At 39.4% G+C, this 20108-nt stretch overlaps 1 protein-coding gene across 1 annotated transcript; it reads left to right on the forward strand.

The window, feature by feature from the left end:
* The first annotated feature begins 1588 nt into the window (after nt 1–1588).
* Nucleotides 1589–9132, forward strand: LOC149686136 (uncharacterized). Its single transcript, XM_089871153.1, has 2 exons — nt 1589–1705; nt 8077–9132. The coding sequence occupies exon 2, from the start codon at nt 8077–8079 to the stop codon at nt 9031–9033; it is 957 nt and encodes a 318-aa protein (XP_089727279.1). The 5' UTR covers nt 1589–1705; the 3' UTR covers nt 9034–9132.
* The last annotated feature ends 10976 nt before the right edge of the window (nt 9133–20108 follow it).

A 20108-nucleotide genomic window follows, 5' to 3' on the forward strand; every position in this document is an offset into this window, starting at 1 on the left:
TTAGCCATGACCAAAACCTTCAAATCAGTGTTGCTAATGTTAGAAAGTGGATGTTCCCACTTCCATTTTAAAAATTTGCCGCATTTCCCACACCCCCTTTTTTACAGTCATATTTATCTGGACTATTGTATCATACTAAGTTTAATATGGAATATCACTCCGCATGGCTTTGACAATATGTACAAATGCTATAAAGCTTTAAAATTCTCAAAATATGCTTTCTTTTTTTTCAGTGCCAAACTTAAAATCACCGAATTTATTTCAAAATGTCGCTTGAAATTATTAAACCGGATAAAATTTTCGAAAATGCACTAATTTTAACTGTGCAGTTAAAATTAGTGCATTTTTGAAAATTTTGCACTATTAACCCTTGAACAGGAAAATTCCGACATTTGATTGATTTCGGAAAAATATTACTTTTTCCCCACAGAGCCTAAAACCAAACCTAAATCTCCCACGATGTGGGAAATTACCCACACATTGGCAACACTGCTTTAAAAACTTACAACAAGCACACTTTCGAGACATGTTCTGAACAAATTAGTGCTTAACCCTCTAATAGTACGACCACGGGGAATTGATGTAAACTGTAGTTGAAATATATTCATGTGCAACCTGCGGCACTGAATGGTCTCTAACCATTGTTTGAAACTAGAGAGAGAAATAGTGAGCAGCATTAATCATGTCCTGAGCTATGAGAATGAACAGTATGACTGTTGACTGAAGTACACTAGACATTACATCATTTTGCATAACCACGAGTAAAAATCTAACTGTCCCTACTTAATTTTCCGCCATTGTTTTAAAACGTATCCACTGCGAAGCATGCCGGGCACAAATGAGGGAACCTTTTAAAACTCAATGTCATACACGTACTCTCCCAAAAGTAATTAATGTAATGATAAAATGTTTTGGGGGAATGGAATTGTGCCCGAAAACCCGAGATAAGTAAATTTTTGAAATTGATTACCTGTAAAATAAGTTATTTCAACGGAAAACGGTAATGGAACGTTGTTTTTTCTTAAGCATGCCTTTAAGTTTCAATTAAAAAGAAAAATTAATATCTGATCCTTCAGTCAAGTGATAACCTCAGTCTTATCGATACTTTTTAGGACTTGATTCTAATCAAGACATTTTTGATTAATTTTACTATGAGGTTCACACAGCTCTGATTATAATACCTATCAGTTTTCATAATTTTCCAACAACATGGTGAAATATACTGTACCTAGCATTCACGGCGGCCATTTTCCAATATGGCGACCAAACTATTGAACACAGAGTTGTAAAATTTTGCCATGATGTTCATGTGGTTCCAATCATAATGTGTACCAATTTTCATAATTTTTGACGAAGAACGTGGAATACATTGTAGCTGTAATTCCCGGCGGCCATTTTCCAAGATGGCGGCGAAAGCTCGCGCTCTGCAGCAGGGGACTTTTAGTATATTTTTTGTTGGGTCAAAAACAACACATGTACCAATTTTCATCTTTATGTTCAAATGTTCTAGGTCAAGCCCTTTTTTGGCATATCTGTCCTGGCCTATAGGGGACCATAACTTTAGCTCAATCAGACATTTATTTATAAATGTTCTTTTTTTGGTTGTTAAACTAACTATAAAGAGTAAGGTCGAGTTGGGTCTATCCCGTTATTATATTGCAATAAAAATCTTAGAAGAAATTCTTCTATTTTTTGGATATTCAAAGTAAGTTGTCTTTATTTCACTTTATGGCCCTCGGGAAAATCCACCCTTAATTTAATTAATTAGTACCGAGGGTTACATAATTGGCGCCCGAAAAGGGACTCGACTAAGCCTCGGTCAGTCCCGTATAAACTGTTTATCATTGTTGGATAGGATATCCGCCCCCATGTGGCTCTAAGCCTTGGCTTCCACATTGGTAAATAGTTTAAATTTTGTAAAGATAATTGTACTGAATTAAATCTAAATTAATCAGGAATAAATTAAACACTAAATTAAGGAACAAATTATCTTTGTAATAAAATTACTGAATTTAGATGACTTACTATTTATATTGTATAAACTTGACTTAACTTGATTGATGTGAACTGTTTTGATTATTGTGAATTAAATTAAATAATGGCTTACTCGGACGCTAACAATAAAACCTGGAGATCGCCTCGGGTATCCGAGGATGAGGATGATGACTTAATACTAAAGAACAGGGAAGAAAAATCAAAAGACGAACTGTTTACGTCTACGGAAGACAACGGCGACAAGCTGGCACCTCCGGAAACCGAAAATCCTTTGGAGGAATTCAACCGGATGCTTCGAATTGAGGAAAATGAAGAGACTTCAGAGACAAGGAAGGGAGCGGCCGCCTCTTCTGAATCGGATTTCTCTCCTTATCTACTATTTCCTCATAAGAATATTCCTCCTCCTAAGGGAAGTTCAACTCCCGCAAATTTCCCTCCTCAAACTGGGATTGATTCCCTTGTTTCTCCCCAATCTACGTCCACAAGCGTTAAGCCTAAAGTTAGCTTTTCAACTACAGTATCTAACCCTAAAGTTAAAACAATTGGAATACAATGTCAATTATCTCCGCCCCAAAGTATTCCTCAATTAGGACCAAACACTAATGATGAGGAATTAAAAGCCTTTATATTACCGTTACTCCAAACATTGGCTGATAATTCAACCACGCAGGCAAATGCCGTAGAGCATAACGTAGCGATAAATAAAGCGATAGCTATTAGTTTGGATAAATTGGTTAGGGATCTTCCCTTATTATTAAATAGAAGTCCTGCTCCTCAGACGGGAAAAATCCTTATTGAACCGCCAGAAAGGTTGGCTTTTATGGGATCATCTAGCGATAATGCCACAGAATTTTTAGCTGCTTTTGAGGAGTATGCTAAATTTCACAAGTTATCTAATGAGGAGAGGTTAGCTGCATTGCCTCTCCTTTTACGAGGGCATGCCCTGTACTGGTATAGAGATTGAATCCGTCAGTACGGTGATATGTGTAGTTTAAACTCTTCCCATCCTCATTTAACGTGGAAGACTTTCCAAAGACACTTTAAAGTTCAGTTTAGGGATTCGGAAGCTGATTCCAAGTTAAAAATAAAGATTTCCTATAGGATCCAAAAAGATAAGGAATCAGTAGAGGATTTTTTTGAGGAAGTTATGAAGTTAAATTTAGGGATGACCCATCCTCTTCCCGAAAAGGATTTAGTTCCTATAATTAAAAGCAATTTGAGGGATGAGCTAAGAACTCCCCTCCTTTTCCTACAATTTACTACAATGGAACAGTTAAGAAATTCCTGTAAAACTATAGGAAAGGATATTGAAGTTAGGAAAAGGAATGCAGAGAGAAGGGAAAAGAGGAGATCTCCCCCTAAACCTAAGGTAACAGCTGAGCTCTCTTGTCCTGCTAACAAGGGCTCCGCCCATAGTCAATGTTCCCCCGGGCATTGTCTAAGCCCTTGTAATCCTCCTGCCTCTCCCCAATGGGAATATCCCTTACAACCATTAGACTCTAGAGCTAGGGCCAGGTCTAATAACAATTCCAATAGAGGTCAAAGATCTTTTAATAGATATTATAATCAGATATCTAAGTCCCCTGGTCGTCAATTGGCCTTATCTTACCCCTCTACACGCACTATGACTTGCTTTAGTTGTCAAGAACCAGGTCATCTCGCACCCGACTGTCCAAAAAAAAAGATTATCAAGTCGTGGGAAGCCCAGACGGGAGAGGTCCCTCGTGGTCCCTCTCCCGGTGCCCAATAAATTCCCCTAACAAAAAGCGTGTCGCGTTCCCTTTAAGGATTGAATCAGTCAAGAAAGGTTCGGTTTATAAAAGGGTTACTATTCCCGTTACTTTTGAACACGCGACAGTTCACGCTAAATTAGATAGCGGGGCCGATGCCTCTTTTGTTAGTCTTGACCAGTGGCAAAAAATCTGTAAACATAGAAATTCTTCAGAGTTACCTGAAGATGAAGAATTAGATTGTGTAGTTTGGGGCGACGGCCGTTATACGTTTACAAAAGGTTCTCACGAGTTAGGATTTACTCTTAAGTCAATTGACAGTGAGAAACAATTCAAATTTAAATTCTACATAGTTCCTTCCCTTAATAGTGACTTTATATTGGGTCAAGATTTTCTTGAAGAAAATAGGGTCAAATTAGATTTTGAATCATCTCAATGCTTAGTGGGTAACTTAAGGATCCCTTTTTCAATACCATCAGAAAAGGATCCAATAGATAAGGAGATTGTAGAGAATATCAGGGACGCAGTTTCCGCAGCCCCTATTACTGAGGAACAACGTCATCAACTAGAAACTCTTTTATTAAAATTCCCTGAGTTGTTTTCTGATAAAGTAGGAAGAACAGGACTAGTCTTCCACGAGATTCATACGGGTAATAGTCCGCCCATCAAATCTCCACCTTATCGTGTTAATGACCAGAAAAGGAAAATAATAGAACAACATGTAAGGGAAATGTTAGATGACGGGATAATTAGACCCTCAGTATCTCCTTGGGCTTCGCCCGTAGTTTTAGTTGATCAAACAAAACGGGGTAAACCCTATAGGTTTTGTATTGATTACAGAAAACTAAATAGTGTTACCATCAAGGACCCTTATCCTTTACCTAATATAGAGGACATGTTAGCTAGGGTGGGAAGACCCAAGTTTATTACAACCCTTGACCTTAAGTCAGGGTATTGGCAGGTGGAAATGCACCCTAAGAGCAGAAAAAAAACTGCCTTCGTGACTCACATGGGAAAGTACGAGTTTAATGTACTCCCTTTTGGGCTATGTAACGCCCCTAGCTCCTTTCAGCGTCTAATCGACGAGATTTTTAGGGACGCAGATTACTTCCAATTAATAGACTATTTAGACGATTTAATCTCGCTTAGCGAAGATTGGGATCAACACTTAACGTGTTTAGAATATGTCCTAAATAGATTAAAGGAAGCGGGTCTCACCCTTCAGTTAAAAAATGTCGTTTTGCTCAAAAGGAAGCTACCATATTTGGTCACATTGTTAATGAAAAAGGAGTGCACATAGATCCTTCTAAGATAGAAGCCATTCAAAAATTTCCTCCCCCTAAAAATATAAAGGAAGTTCAGAGATTTTTAGGGATGGCAGGTTGGCACAATATTTTTATTAGCCACTATTCTCAAATAGTAGCCCCCTATTAATAAGCTTAAAAGAAAGGATCAAAAATTTATTTGGGGTTTCGAACAGCAACAAGCGTTCGAAAAAATTAAGGAAGCAATTTGTAAGGCTCATCCGCTAGCTTCCTTTAGAAGGGATACCCCGTGCATCTTAACTACTGATGCTAGTGATGCAGGGTTAGGTGCCCTTCTATCCCAAATACAAGATAACGTAGAAGTCCCTATAGCATATGCTAGTACAAAGCTTAAAGATGCAGAAACGAGGTACTCAACTAGCGAGAAAGAGTGTTTAGCCATCTGTTGGGCGGTTAAGAAGTTTAGGCCATTTCTAGAAGGTCGTAAATTCACTGTCCTTACTGACCATCAGGCTTTACAGTGGTTGTTTAATATTAGGGAACCTAATTCTCGTCTAGTTAAATGGGCAATGTACCTTCAGACCTTTGACTTTACAATCAAGCATAAGAAAGGAGTAGAGAACGTAGTAGCAGACGCTTTGTCGAGGGCCCCGATAAACGTTTTAAGTATCAATCTTAGTTCCTCTACTTTCCATTCTACTAGTAAATTGGATCCAACTAGTAGTAGTACTAGTCAAAATTCTACCAGTAGTAGTAATTCAACTTCCTCTAGTGACTCTGTTGAAGGGCGGGTACGTCCCCCAGGTCCTAGAGCCTTATATTCAGTCTTTACCATAAAAGACTTCTTACAGTCTCAGAGGGAAGATCCATTCGCTTCCCCAATAATTAATTCCTTGCAAGGACCTAACCCAGTTAGGCATAAACTTTTTGAAATGAAAAATGATCTTCTTTATAGAAGACCTTATAGGAATCATCCGGAAAAGATCTATTTACCGCCTCGGTTAAGGCTAGAAGCCATGAGGTTATTACACGACCACCCACTATCAGCTCATAGGGGCAAAGATAAGACCCTTAGTAAAGTTACTTATAGATATTGGTGGCCAACCATTGTTAGTGACGTCCAGGACTACGTTCGAGGTTGCTCTTTATGCCAACAGTTTAAGGCTAGAAATAAAAAGAAACCAGGGCTAATGCAACCATCTGAGATAACGAGACCTTGGGACCAAATAAGCGTCGACATTATGGGACCCTTCCCTTCTAGTAGACACCACTACAAATATTTAATAGTTTTTGTCGATTACATAACAAAATTCGTGGAAATGATACCACTAAAAACTATTACTGCTAAGACTTGCGTTCAAGCTTTTAAGTCTATTATTTCTAGGTGGGGAGCTCCTAAAGCTATTCTTAGTGATAGAGGGGTACAGTTTACTTCAAAACTTTGGCTGAAAACTTGCAGAGCATTTCGAATTAACCCAAAGTTCACCACCCCCTATACTCCTAAGGGAAACCCCACTGAAAGAGTCAATCGAGTAATAGGCGAGTTAATATCATTTTATGTCGGGAATCACCATGATAGATGGGATGAATCCCTTGACCTTCTTCAATTTGCTATAAATTCCGCACCCCATGAAACAACGGGCAGATCCCCGTTCTTTTTGAACTTAGGGCGGGAGCCACGTCTCCCTTGGGATTTAGATATTGAAGAACCCATTCAGGACAATGATGACCCTAGTCGTAGTAAGGCTTTAAAGGTTCTTAACGAACAATTAGCATTCAGTAATGAATTGTCTAAGTTAGCTAAAGCTCAACAAAAGAAGTATTATGACCTTCGTCATGACCCTTTAGAGTTTGAGGTAGGAACTTTAGTATGGATGGAAACTCATCCTTTATCAAGTACGACAGGTCAGCTCATGAAAAAGCTTAGTCCTAAATGGGCAGGTCCCTTTAAGATAGTTGCAAAACACTCTCCCGTTGTTTACGAGTTAGAAGACGCTAACTCAGGGCAGAACGTAGGGAAAGTTAACCTAGAACATCTTAAACTTTATTGGACTAACGTAGCTGTCTTCGACAATGCCGGAAATGCCACCGTTCCTCAATCAGAAGTCGCTGATGAAATCGAATCTGGTCCTCCTACGGAGGGTGGTAGCGCGCACCACCAATCTGCGGAGACTTCTTCAACTACTTCATCTGAATCAACATCATCTTCTACATCACCGTCATCCCAGGACGGTCAGGAAGTTCATCAACCAATTCTTCCTGCAATTCCCGATGTCCCTCAAGCCTCGACATCAAGTACAATAGAAGATCAAGCAGCGGATCAACCGATCCCTCCTGCAGTTCAGGATGATTCACATCGACCTACAGATTCTGATAGTGAACCGGGCATGGCCCTTTTTGAAGACCCTCCTCTCCTCCTTTTTACCTATCATGATATGAGGGCTTTTCAGCTCGATCATCCCTCAAACGATAGTCCGCCTTCTGCGGCAGGGGAGGCTTCCCCGTCTGATCAAGTATCAGTCGAGGAACCAGAGCTGCAAAAATCAACATCCAGTTTTTCGGAAGAAATTCGAACACCGGAAGACAAATCAACGTCTTCTGAACAATCAGTCACGGAACCGGCGTTACAGCATTCTCCCTCTTCTGGTTTTTCGGAAGAAATAGTACCTCCTGAACAGATATCTCCTCTTTCGGAAGAAATATCTACCCCTGAATCTATTTCTCAAACGCATTGCGTGCGTCTGACAGTTCGTCGACCACGTTATCGGAGTCTATGAGAACTCCTCGATTAAATAGGGCTACCTTACCCGACATTTATTTTGAACCTTTTAAATTGGGTTGGCGCCGAGAGGTATGTAAGAGGGCGACGCTTCAGCCCGGAGGTAATGAAATTGATATCTACTATCGACCGCCTGATGATAAACGGTTAAGGTCACCTTACGAGGTTTAAGTTTACCTTAGCAATAATAACATCAAGAACCTAAAAAGGGAACAATTTTGTTTTTCCCGAGAGCCAATCTCCATTTTCCCATAGGAATTTATCTCCCAAGCTCATAAGAGGAAATATTAATATTGTATACTTGCAGATGGCTTCAAATTGGGCATTTGACCTCGCCAAAGAATTACGACCGCCTAAGACGACTCCAAAACTTCTTAGCAAGACGGAGCTATCATTAAGGATTATGGAGGACTATTGCCCAATTGATCAAGACAAACTCCCGCAATGTCTTAACTGCGACGAACGTGGACATGTAGCAAATGATTGCTACATGCCTAATAAATATACTAATTCTACCGACTCCTGCTCGCTATGCTATCCAAAGGGACATACTGCCATTTCGTGCCCTTTTAAAGAAAATGACGACGAGCTTCTGGTGCTTGCAGATTCAGAAGAATTGGAACAGGTGCTTGCAGATTCAGAAGAATTGGAACAGGTGCTTGCAGATTCAGAAGAATTGGAACAGGTGCTTGCAGATTCAGAAGAATTGGAACAGGTGCTTGCAGATTCAGAAGAAGAAGTAGAACAAACTACAGCTCCTCAGGCGGTCCAGAATCCATCCCTAGGGTTTTACCCCATAACTCATCCTTCCTTAAACCAAGAAGCGAACGACCCTTGGTCATTGACCCCATTCCTTCCCCTTCCTCCTCCACAAGAGGAAGAAAAAAGGCAGTCAAAAACCATCACTAAGGAGGAAACCCCTGTAAAACCGGAACCGTCACCACGACAATGGATTCCCCTGGAGAATCCCGATGATGATGATCTTGAAGATAAACTTTGCTGGGAACGCTTCGGATCAATGGGGTGGACTCCCAAACACCCACCAAAACTCTTAATTGCGTCAAAGGTTGCTAACGCCAAACACCCAGTAATTTGGACTACTTCCATCTGCTGGCGTTGCCGAAAATTAGGCCATCATGTTGTGGCTGACTGCCCTAGCAAAAGAAGTAAAGCTGCTGTAGCCCGGAGAGAAGCTCGGAGAGTGGCCCGTCTGGCCAATAAGAAAGCGACGGACAGTAACAAAGAGGACTTAGCTCCAGAGTAAAGAAGAAGAAAAAAAACCAAAAAAAAAAAAATTTCACCCCTGCTAAAAGGTTACGGGTTCCTCGAGGTAACCCTATTTTCTTTCAATTATTATGATTAAAATGAGTTCCTAAAGAGGGGGATGTAACATGGCTGCCAGATTCCAGGAGCTTCTACTCCTTGGATCTGGCAGGGTGTCATGCCTCCATGTTACATACTCCTCCTCTTCCAAACAATCTCTGTGATAGCTGAAAAGTCAGTCAGTAATCAGCTCTCAGTTAGAGCGGTTGTTCTTTTTTTGGTTGTTAAACTAACTGTAAAGAGTACGGTCGAGTTGGGTCTATCCCGTTATTATATTGAAATAAAAATCTTAGAAGAAATTCTTCAATTTTTTGGATATTCAATGTAAGTTGTCTTTATTTCACTTTATGGCCCTCGGGAAAATCCACCCTTAATTTAATTAATTAGTACCGAGGGTTACAAAAGTTTCGAAAGATAATAGGAACAGCTTTATTTTAAACGATTTAACTATTTTTAAAGTTATTTACTGGCGATTAAAATAATTAATATCATTTATATTTAATTAATTATTTAAGATAAACTTATTTCTTTGAAGTGACACAAGTGAGAGTTTATATAGAACGAGTAATGAAGATTGCATCTGATTCGAAACACTACACGCATATCAAAGTTAATATAAAGCGAGTAGGATGATAAGATCTCTTACAAAACGATAACATTTTCTTTTTGCAGAATATTAAATGGAAAAATTTTAAATAATTTTCGGCATTACGATTCTTTTAGTAGTTGTGTAGCTATAAAGCTCTGTTTCATCTCAATATTCCAAGAACATCTTTTGATATTAACATTTCAAATTTTGTGTTTACTTTTTAATTCAGCTTTACTACATTTATATATAGTGTAAACGCAACTTTTGATTTCACTACATAATAAGGATTTCAATACTTCGTCTCTCTGTAAGTGTTGAAGCGATTGAGCCTATGAAACAAGATACCCTAGAATTGAACTTGTTTCGTGTCCTCTTACAAGAGGTGTTAACGGTTCAGAGTGAGCCGAAAGTTAAATACACACTTAAGTGATAGATATTAGGTCCTCATTAGACTTATGAGAATACACAGGGAAATGTTAAACGATTAATCCTTTACAAATGGTCTTCGCGATATCCCGCCAATTTGAGCTACGTATTTCCGGTTTTCTCATTGGCTGGTGGAACCATGGACAAAGTAATACTGAAAAACCAATGGCAGCCCATTACCAAGCGACAAAACAACCAATGTAAAGCTTACAGCTCCAAAATGGAGGGGGTTATGAAAATGCGGAGTCAAATCCCGGAAAACGCTAGCGCCATCTAGAGAAAATAAGACGTTAGCTGCTTCCCTCGTTAGAACGTTGATTCCCCCACTATCCGGTTTGCTACTATCTGCCGCTAGAAGGCGAATCAACAAGTATTTTTCAACTTTCTCCATCTGCCATCCGTCCTTCAGTATTAGTTCGTCCATGGTGGACCTGTGTTTGTAAAGTAAATTCGTCTCGACTCGGAGAGGTTTATTTTGGTTTCCCAACTTGTTCAGTTCCTTTATCGTTCTTCGTCTGGTTTTTAGCACCTAACGCCTTCTAAAGACTTCCGTTAACGGTAATTAAACTTAATTTTCAGTTATTTTTTCTATTTTTCGCGTTTTCGCTGTTTGTTGTACCTATCTACTGGCAACGGTTTGCCATACGTTTTGGAAAAACTCTTACTTTTTACTCCGCGGTACCCATGACGGTGCTTATTACTATAACTGTGTACTCGGAAGTATTTTGCGCTGGTGGTTTTTTGGCAATCGCCATGGCGGGTTCTAAGGATCAGTGTTGCTGTTGTGATGCCAATTTCTTTGGTCAGCAGCAGTTCCTGTGGTGCACTGGTGGCTGTAGAAGGAGAGTACACAGGAAATGTTCCAATGATCAATCATTTACCTGCCAAGTTTGTAAGGGTCCATCAAAATCTTCTAGACCATCTCGCAGTCCCTCTCGTAGAGTACGAAGCTCTGTTGGTGTTGATGCTAAATCACCTTCAACTTCCAGCCACACCGATTCTGTGCCTATGGCTGATATACATGATGCTTTGCAAGAACTTCTCGCACCTGATAGCCTTACTCGCAATCGGAATTCTATTTTAGATTGCATACTAGAACAAGCTCAGTCCACTGAGAAGCTGGTTCATTCTCTTCAGTCGGAAATTACGTCGCTCCGAACTCTGACCTCTGATCTTACAGAACGCGAGGAAGTATTGGAGAAACAAAACCAAGAGCTCACCGAACAATTGCAGAATCGTCGCCAGTCTGATGCTGCCACTCCCTCTACTGTGACCAACGGTCAGTCTGCGTCTCGTGATTCCTCCCTGTACTCCAGCACGTTACTCCCTCACTTACCAGCGTTGGTGCACGCTAATCCTCATTTTCCTCGGCTCGGTCTGAGTGGCGTGCCTCTTGCTAAGCCTCCTCCTCCACGCAAGATTACTAAACCTGCTCAATTGGGGTTTTCGGTTAATTCCAAACTGAAAGCCGTTTCTCGACCATCTGGTCCCAGAAACTCTTTCCGTAAGGCTATATTCGTTAGTCTATTGGAGGAAACACTTTTATCGAAGGACCTTAGTGAGATACTGATTGCCGAATTAGGCATCACTTCGCCAATCTGCATTCGACTAAAACCTAAGAATCGTACTGCTGACCACTCATCGTTTTACGTATCCTGTGATTATGCTACCCAGTTTACTGCCCTATCTGATCCTTCCAACTGGCCTGTTAACTGCATTATTACCGAATTCAATGGCTTCCCACGTGACACCAACAAACATAGTAGTGAGCTCACCAGTGCTAACGCGACCCCATCAACATGAAAGAACTAAGCATAGCCTACCAGAACGTTCGTGGTTTGCGTACAAAATCTGTGGAATTTTTTACAAACGTTACTTCGACAGATTATGACATATGTTTAACCGAAACCTGGTTTAACGACTCGCACTTTACAAATGACTATTTTCCTAATTATTACAATGTCTTTCGCGCGGATCGCTTAGATCCTCATTTTAACAATGTCTGTGGTGGTGGCGCGTTGATTGCCGTGCGTCGATCAATTAATTGCTGTAGGCGTCATGATCTTGAGGGCACCTCGGAGAATGTTATTATTGAAATTCGAACCTCGTCCTCTGGGTCATTAATATTAGGCACTGCTTACTTTCGACCAACCCTCTCTGATGTTGACTACACGCTATACACGGATCGATTATTGCGGGGCTTGGATGGTACTACCGCTGACATTGTTCTTCTTGGTGATTTTAATCTGCCTGGGATCGACTGGCTAAATTGCAACACTCTTGGCTGCAATTCACCTACTCGATCCGAGGCCAAACCTGTTTTTGAACTTTGTTATAATCTTAATCAAGTTATCCAACCTACTGCAACCGGCAATTTACTAGATCTGTCTCACCAATATAAATTTTATAGAAATTGGCGGGCTTGATGACCCGTTGGTTTCTATTGATTCCTATAATTCCCCACTATTTATAACCCTCCCCGACACAACTTGCACGCTACCTCCACCACCTGACCCCAGCTATATTTACGCTCAAGGAGACTACGAACTACTATACTCTACATTAAGGGATGTTGACTGGGCTGCGTTGCTCGACTCGCAGGACGTTAATTATTGTGTTGCTTTGCTCACTGATCGAGTTCGGGTGGCTATGGAGTTAGCTATTCCTCGTAAGACGTGCCGCGTTTCTCCTGGATTTCCTTTTTGATTTTCTCAGGCTCTCCGCAGGGCTATAATACGTAAGCGGTACTTCTATCGAAAGAAAAAGCGTACAAACACCCTAGCTGATGCCATTGAATTTAACCGCCTACGTGCGCTTGTGAAGCAATTGCTATCTCGCGACAGGAATGCTCATATTGCAGGAGTTTGCAATGACGCGGTTTCTCACCCGAAAAAGTTCTGGAGCCTTGTCAATGGTAACATTCGAGAAGATTCCAAAACCATTACTCTCAAACTTGGTACCGCCATGGTTTCTGACCCTGAACGTCTAGCATCGAAGTTCTCAGAGCACTTTTCCCGTGTCTCTGTAGATAATACTCAATCAAGTGAGCCGTATCACTTTAATTGTTCAAGTATTGCTACTTCGCCTTTCCACACTCTGGTTATTACACGGCAGGATATCCATAATGCCATTACCAAGCTTCCGAACAAATTCTCGACGGGAGCGGATGGTATCCCAGCTTTTATCCTTAAGGGCTGCGAGTCCGTCCTACTTCCGTTGTTAGACAACATTTTTAATTTGTCACTTCAGACCAGTACCTTCCCCCCTATTTGGAAAAAAGCCGTTGTTGCTCCGGTTTTTAAATCGGGTGCGTCCTGCGATCCGGGTAACTACAGACCCATTTCACTTCTCTGTGTATTTGCTAAAATATTTGATATGGTTATGCATAGACATTTTTAACAGTGGCTTAATCAGTTCCCAAACGATTGTCAGCATGGTTTCAATTAGTTCAAGTATCATAACGAGGCTCCGACGAGAATCGAACTCATGATCTCCTGTTTACAAGACAGGCGCTTTAACCAGTAAGCCACGGTTCCGAAGCGAGGTTTATGCTGAAAATTTCAGTAATTTTACTAAATTAACTCCTTCGCAGTTTTACCTTATTGTTTGCATTAACGCCCCAGACATATTTAATTCCAAAAAAAAGTTTCTTCCAGAAGGAACTTAAGAAATGCTCTAAAACCTTAAATTTTATTCGACGATGTATTTAAATATATGGAGAACTGTTTTAACCATTGTATTTTTAAAATCTTATATAATATTTAAGTATAGCCCAAATTGAATTTTAATTTAACACTCTGTATTTCTATGAAAAGTCCTAATTGGATGTTTTTGTACAGAGTTACTAAACTTGAATTGAATTGAATAATAATATTTATAATGTATAATATTTACAATGTATAATAATTATATTTATAATGTATAATATTTACAATGTATAATAATTATATTTATATTGTATAATAATTATATTTATATTGTATAATAATTATATTTATATTGTATAATAATTATATTTATATTGTATAATAATTATATTTATATTGTATAATAATTATATTTATATTGTATAATAATTATATTTATATTGTATAATAATTATATTTATATTGTATAATAATTATATTTATAATCTATAATTCAATTCAATTCAAATACTTTTCATTAACTCTATAATGCAACATGCTTATAGCACTTTTCATAGTATTACAGAGTATGGTCTTATATTAAGGGTAAACTATATAATTTTAATTTATGTACAGTCGCCGCAATTAAAAACTTTCTCTCTCGCGACGTCTTGTTTCAATCATAAGCCGCAAATTATTGATCTGATACAATGGGTATAAAAAAACGTATCTTATATTGTTGTTTCAATAAATTTTTTACTAAGCGTTTTTTTTTCACTCTCCACTTTCCATTTCCAACTGCTAAATAGGGGGTTTTGAATGATTGGGATGATTTTAAAGAGAAGGTGAACAGTAGAGCATAGCTCGTCCGAATTACCGAATGACATTCCAGTAAAGGGAGAGTGATGTTAATTGCAATTTTCTGAATACACGTCCCCCACGGAATCAATGCCTTGAGCCATACTTTTATGGATAGAGATCCCCTTTAATGTTGCACAAATATATAATCAACAATTGTGGAATGAAACTTCAAATTTTCCTCCGGTGAAGATATGGCCACGGGTGCGACATTCTGTTCCACTATGGTTCGCAAATGCCAGGGGGTGGAGAAAGATTTCTATCTAGATTAGTGGGCGATTCTTGATGTCAGTTTCAACATAAGTCTGCACGAACGTTTGGTTGAAAACGGCGCATTTCGGAGAGAATCATCTAGAAATTCAATGGCCAACCAATTCCCTCAATATGTCACCCATTGAAAACCGCTTGGTGGAGGAAATACAGGTTCACTGAAAAGGAGAATACCCACATTCAAAGCATAGCATAGGTCACAAAGTGGTGCCTACATTTGAGGAAGTGGTTGTGTTCATTGTATTCAACTAATTGGGATTCGCCATAACGAAGATGACGAACCTTTCTCAAGAAACACTTTATTTACAATGCGAAATTAGCATTATACTAAAGTTCCACTAGTCTTAGCAGTGTATCCGATGGCAAATTATGGTCTTTTTGAGAATCAATGGAATCTGCTGAGCTGCACGAAGTATTAAATCCTTGAAGGTTAAGTAAGGACGCAATGTAGAGTGTGTATATATTTTATTGAGAACTACCCAACCAACATAACAAGTTAAATAAAGAATAAAGACACTTTGCTAATTACTATCGAACATTTATTCTTAATTATGAACATGGTTAGGATAAATACATTTATGCGTTTTCATTTTTAATTTCATTATGCGATTAATATTTGATCATCTTACCGTTGGCGTTTACAACCTGTTGCATTCTCTGCGGCATTGATGAAAACAGATTGTTGTCTACAACATGAGGGAAAAACGTATGTTCCAATACATCAATATACTTATCGGAATTGAGGTGCCCTTCTATTCGTGCTAAGGTGCCAATTCCATGTTTTGAAATATAACCCCACACTGGCACAGAATACCGTCCGCTATTCCGGATTGAATGAATGTTAGCCGCATCATATCGGGTCCCTTTCTCTCTCCACACTCTTACGTGATGGTCCGTAGATGAACAAAATGTTGATTCGTCGCTGATGACATCTTCATCCCATTCTTTCCTCCAGTGAGTGCAGGTGAGCGCGCGCAAATGCTAGGCGTTCTTGTTCGTGCTCTGGTTTGAGATATGGCTTCTCCACGGCGATACGACTGTGTAGCCCAACGTCACGTAATCGGTTTCTAATCGTTGTTTCCGACGCTTCCAATTCCATGATGGATTTTACAGATCGAACAGTGGTGGTAGGATTATTCACAACAAGAGCGGCAATAACGTCGTCTTCTTCTGCAGTGGTAACGCGTGGAGTTCCAGGTCTTGGTTTGTCGGTCAATCGCCCATTCTCACCATAAGCGGCTAGCCAAGACCTCACGGTTGGCTTTGCCTCATGTAACGCAACGAGCCTATTGCGTTCTTCCTGTGATAATCTTGGCATACTGACTGGTGAGAGAGTGAGACAAACTGATAGTATTTATATAACAATTTATGGTAAAAAATATATGTTAGAATATATTTTTTACCATAAATTGTTATATAAATACTATCAGTTTGTCTCACTCTCTCACCAGTCAGTATGCCAAGATTATCACAGGAAGAACGCAATAGGCTCGTTGCGTTACATGAGGCTGCTCGGGGTGTTCCTTTTATTGCGCAGCAACTGGGCTGTTCAAAGCCAACCGTGAGGTCTTGGCTAGCCGCTTATGGTGAAAATGGGCGATTGACCGACAAACCAAGACCTGGAACTCCACGCCTTACCACTGCAGAAGAAGGCGACGTTATTGCTGCTCTTGTTGTGAATAATCCTACCACCACTGTTCGATCTGTAAAATCCATCATGGAATTGGAAGCGTCGGAAACAACGATTAGAAACCGATTACGTGACGTTGGGCTACACAGTCGTATCGCCGCGGAGAAGCCATATCTCAAACCAGAGCACGAACAAGAACGCCTAGCATTTGCGCGCGCTCACCTGCACTGGAGGAACGAATGGGATGAACTTGGGCCGATGAAGTTGTCATCAGCGACGAATCAACATTTTGTTCATCTACGGACCATCACGTAAGAGTGTGGAGAGAGAAAGGGACCCGATATGATGCGGCTAACATTCATTCAATCCGGAATAGCGGACGGTTTTCTGTGCCAGTGTGGGGTTATATTTCAAAACATGGAATTGGCACCTTAGCACGAATAGAAGGGCACCTAAATTCCGATAAGTATATTGATGTATTGGAACATACGTTTTTCCCTCATGTTGTAGACAATCATTTTCCGGACGGTAAATTTATATTTCAACAAGATAATTCGAGTATACACAAGTCACGTGCAACCATGGCGTATTTGAAGGAGAATCATCCGGAAATAGATCTAATGAACTAGCCAAGAAATTCACCCGACTTATCTCCAATCGAAAACGTCTGGGCGATTATGAAAAGGATTGTATCCCAGAACAATATAATTCCCAATGATAAGGACGAACTTTTCACCATCATCCAGGCCGCATGGGAAGAGGTTGGTGAGCGGCCCGATTATATAAACAATCTGTTTTCATCAATGCCGCAGAGAATGCAACAGGTTGTAAACGCCAACGGTAAGATGATCTTTATTTAACTTGTTATGTTGGTTGGGTAGTTCTCAATAAAATATATACACACTCTACATTGCGTCCTTACTTAACCTTCAAGGATTTAATACTTCGTGCAGCTCAGCAGATTCCATTGATTCTCAAAAAGACCATAATTTGCCATCGGATACACTGCTAAGACTAGTGGAACTTTAGTATAATGCTAATTTCGCATTGTAAATAAAGTGTTTCTTGAGAAAGGTTCGTCATCTTCGTTATGGCGAATCCCAATTAGTTGAATACAATGAACACAACCACTTCCTCAAATGTAGGCACCACTTTGTGACCTATGCTATGCTTTGAATGTGGGTATTCTCCTTTTCAGTGAACCTGTATTTCCTCCACCAAGCGGTTTTCAATGGGTGACATATTGAGGGAATTGGTTGGCCATTGAATTTCTAGATGGTTCTCACCGAAATGCGCCGTTTTCAACCAAACGTTCGTGCAGACTTATGTTGAAACTGACATCAAGAATCGCCCACTAATCTAGATAGAAATCTTTCTCCACCCCCTGGCATTTGCGAACCATAGTGGAACAGAATGTCGCACCCGTGGCCATATCTTCACCGGAGGAAAATTTGAAGTTTCATTCCACAATTGTTGATTATATATTTGTGCAACATTAAAGGGGATCTCTATCCATAAAAATATGGCTCAAGGCATTGATTCCGTGGGGGACGTGTATTCAGAAAATTGCAATTAACATCACTCTCCCTTTACTGGAATGTCATTCGGTAATTCGGACGAGCTATGCTCAACTGTTCACCTTCTCTTTAAAATCATCCCAATCATTCAAAACCCCCTATTTAGCAGTTGGAAATGGAAAGTGGAGAGTGAAAAAAAAAACGCTTAGTAAAAAATTTATTGAAACAACATTATAAGATACGTTTTTTTATACCCATTGTATCAGATCAATAATTTGCGGCTTATGATTTAAACAAGACGTCGCGAGAGAGAAAGTTTTTAATTGCGGCGACTGTACAATAAAGTAAAATAATAAAAATAGATAATAAAATACTGGAAAAAAAGGTGGTAAATGACAATAAATGACACAGCGAGAGAAAAGATGTTAAGTAAACATTGGTTTAGATGCGAGTACTATTTAGATAGAAAATATTCTTTTAAGTTTAGTTTTAATCTTTGTTTCTTTTTATCAAAAATATCTATAAACTCACTAATGTCATTGCACGTTTTTTGGGCCCTATCAATGGCATTTAACTTAGGTTTAATCTTAGTTCTAAATGTGTCTTTGGATCTGGTCGAATTTATCTTAAAATCAAGGTTTTCTACCAGTTCATTGGCGTCAATTGTGTTGTGAATTTTTCCGTGGATAAATAATATCTCATTGGTTTTTAGGCGTTCATTTAATGTTACTAGTTTTAGTCTCTTTTTGAGGATGGTACTATAGTCGTTTGGGATGTAGGGCAAGAAGTAAGTGCGGTACAGCTGAATAAATTTTCTTTGGATTCTTTCCATCTTTTCTTGACCATAACTTGCTGCGCCACCCCAAATACGCATTACATTTTCTAACTTTGACCTTACAATTGACTGATATAGATGATAGAACCCTTTGGAACTTCTCAGGTTTCGTGATATTCTGAGTATGCCATATAATCTGCGAAGACAATCTGAGACTGTCTTATCAATGTGATTTATTAGATACATTTTAGTCCCAGGTTAATCCTAGGTCCGTAATATGGTCCACTCTCTGCACTTTATCTCCATCAATGACGTAGCTGTAGTTTATCGGATTGGTTGTACGGTGAAATGAAACATCGAAAGTTTTCTTAGCATTGAGAGGCATGCCGTTACGTCTTCCCCAGTCGGATATCCGTTGTAATTCGTTGTTCATAGAGATGCAATTTTCTACCGAGTTAACTTCATTATATAATTTATTGTCATCGGCATACGCTTTGATGTTTCTTTGGGGTATTGCATCTATTTTTGGTTGTAAGAGATCGTTAATATAGATTACGAAGAGAAGCGGACCTAGTGCAGATCCTTGAGGGACACCTCTTGTGGAGTCGAACGTAATGTTTGTAAGTGTGTTGTTTATTTTGATAATATTTTTTCTTTGTTCCAGGTAACTCTTAATCCAGTTAAGGAGGTTTCCGTCCATGCCGTACTTAGTTAATTTGATTTCTAGGATGTCATGTTTCATTCGGTCGAAGGCTTTACTTAAGTCCATAAAAATTGTGTCGACTAGCTTTTTATTTTCAATTCTTGGCGCCACGTAATTTAAGAATGATACCAAGTTGGTTATTGTTGACCTCTTATTAGTGAAACCATGCTGATCTGGTGCGAGTAAAGGCTTGAACCAGTTGCTAATATATTTGTGAACTGTAATTTAGAAGACTTTGGAGAAAACCGATATTAGTGAGATTGGTCTGTAACTATTAATCTTCGTTTTATTTCCTTTCTTAAATATAGGTATGATGACTGATGTTTTCCACATATCAGGGAATCCCGCTACATAGTGATAAGTTAAAGATGTGTTGTAAAACTGGTGCAAAGACCTCGGAGCATCCCTTGATTATGTATCCTGGAATCTCGTCAATACCTGCAGACTTTTTAGGTGGGAGTTTTTTGATCGCTTGATGGACATCTGCCTCAGATAGGCTTAAGGTTGTAAAAGGTAGTACGTTTCCCATGTACGCCCAGTTTTCAGTACTAAGTTTGTTGATATCTGAGGGGTATTTGCACTGATTGCCTTGTTCGCCTAGTGATACCAATACGTCACGAAA

The sequence above is a fragment of the Phalangium opilio genome, unplaced genomic scaffold, assembly GCF_054372755.1.
Source record: "Phalangium opilio isolate 3A_F unplaced genomic scaffold, DU_Popi_V2 ptg000032l_1, whole genome shotgun sequence".
NCBI lineage: Eukaryota > Metazoa > Arthropoda > Arachnida > Opiliones > Phalangiidae > Phalangium > Phalangium opilio.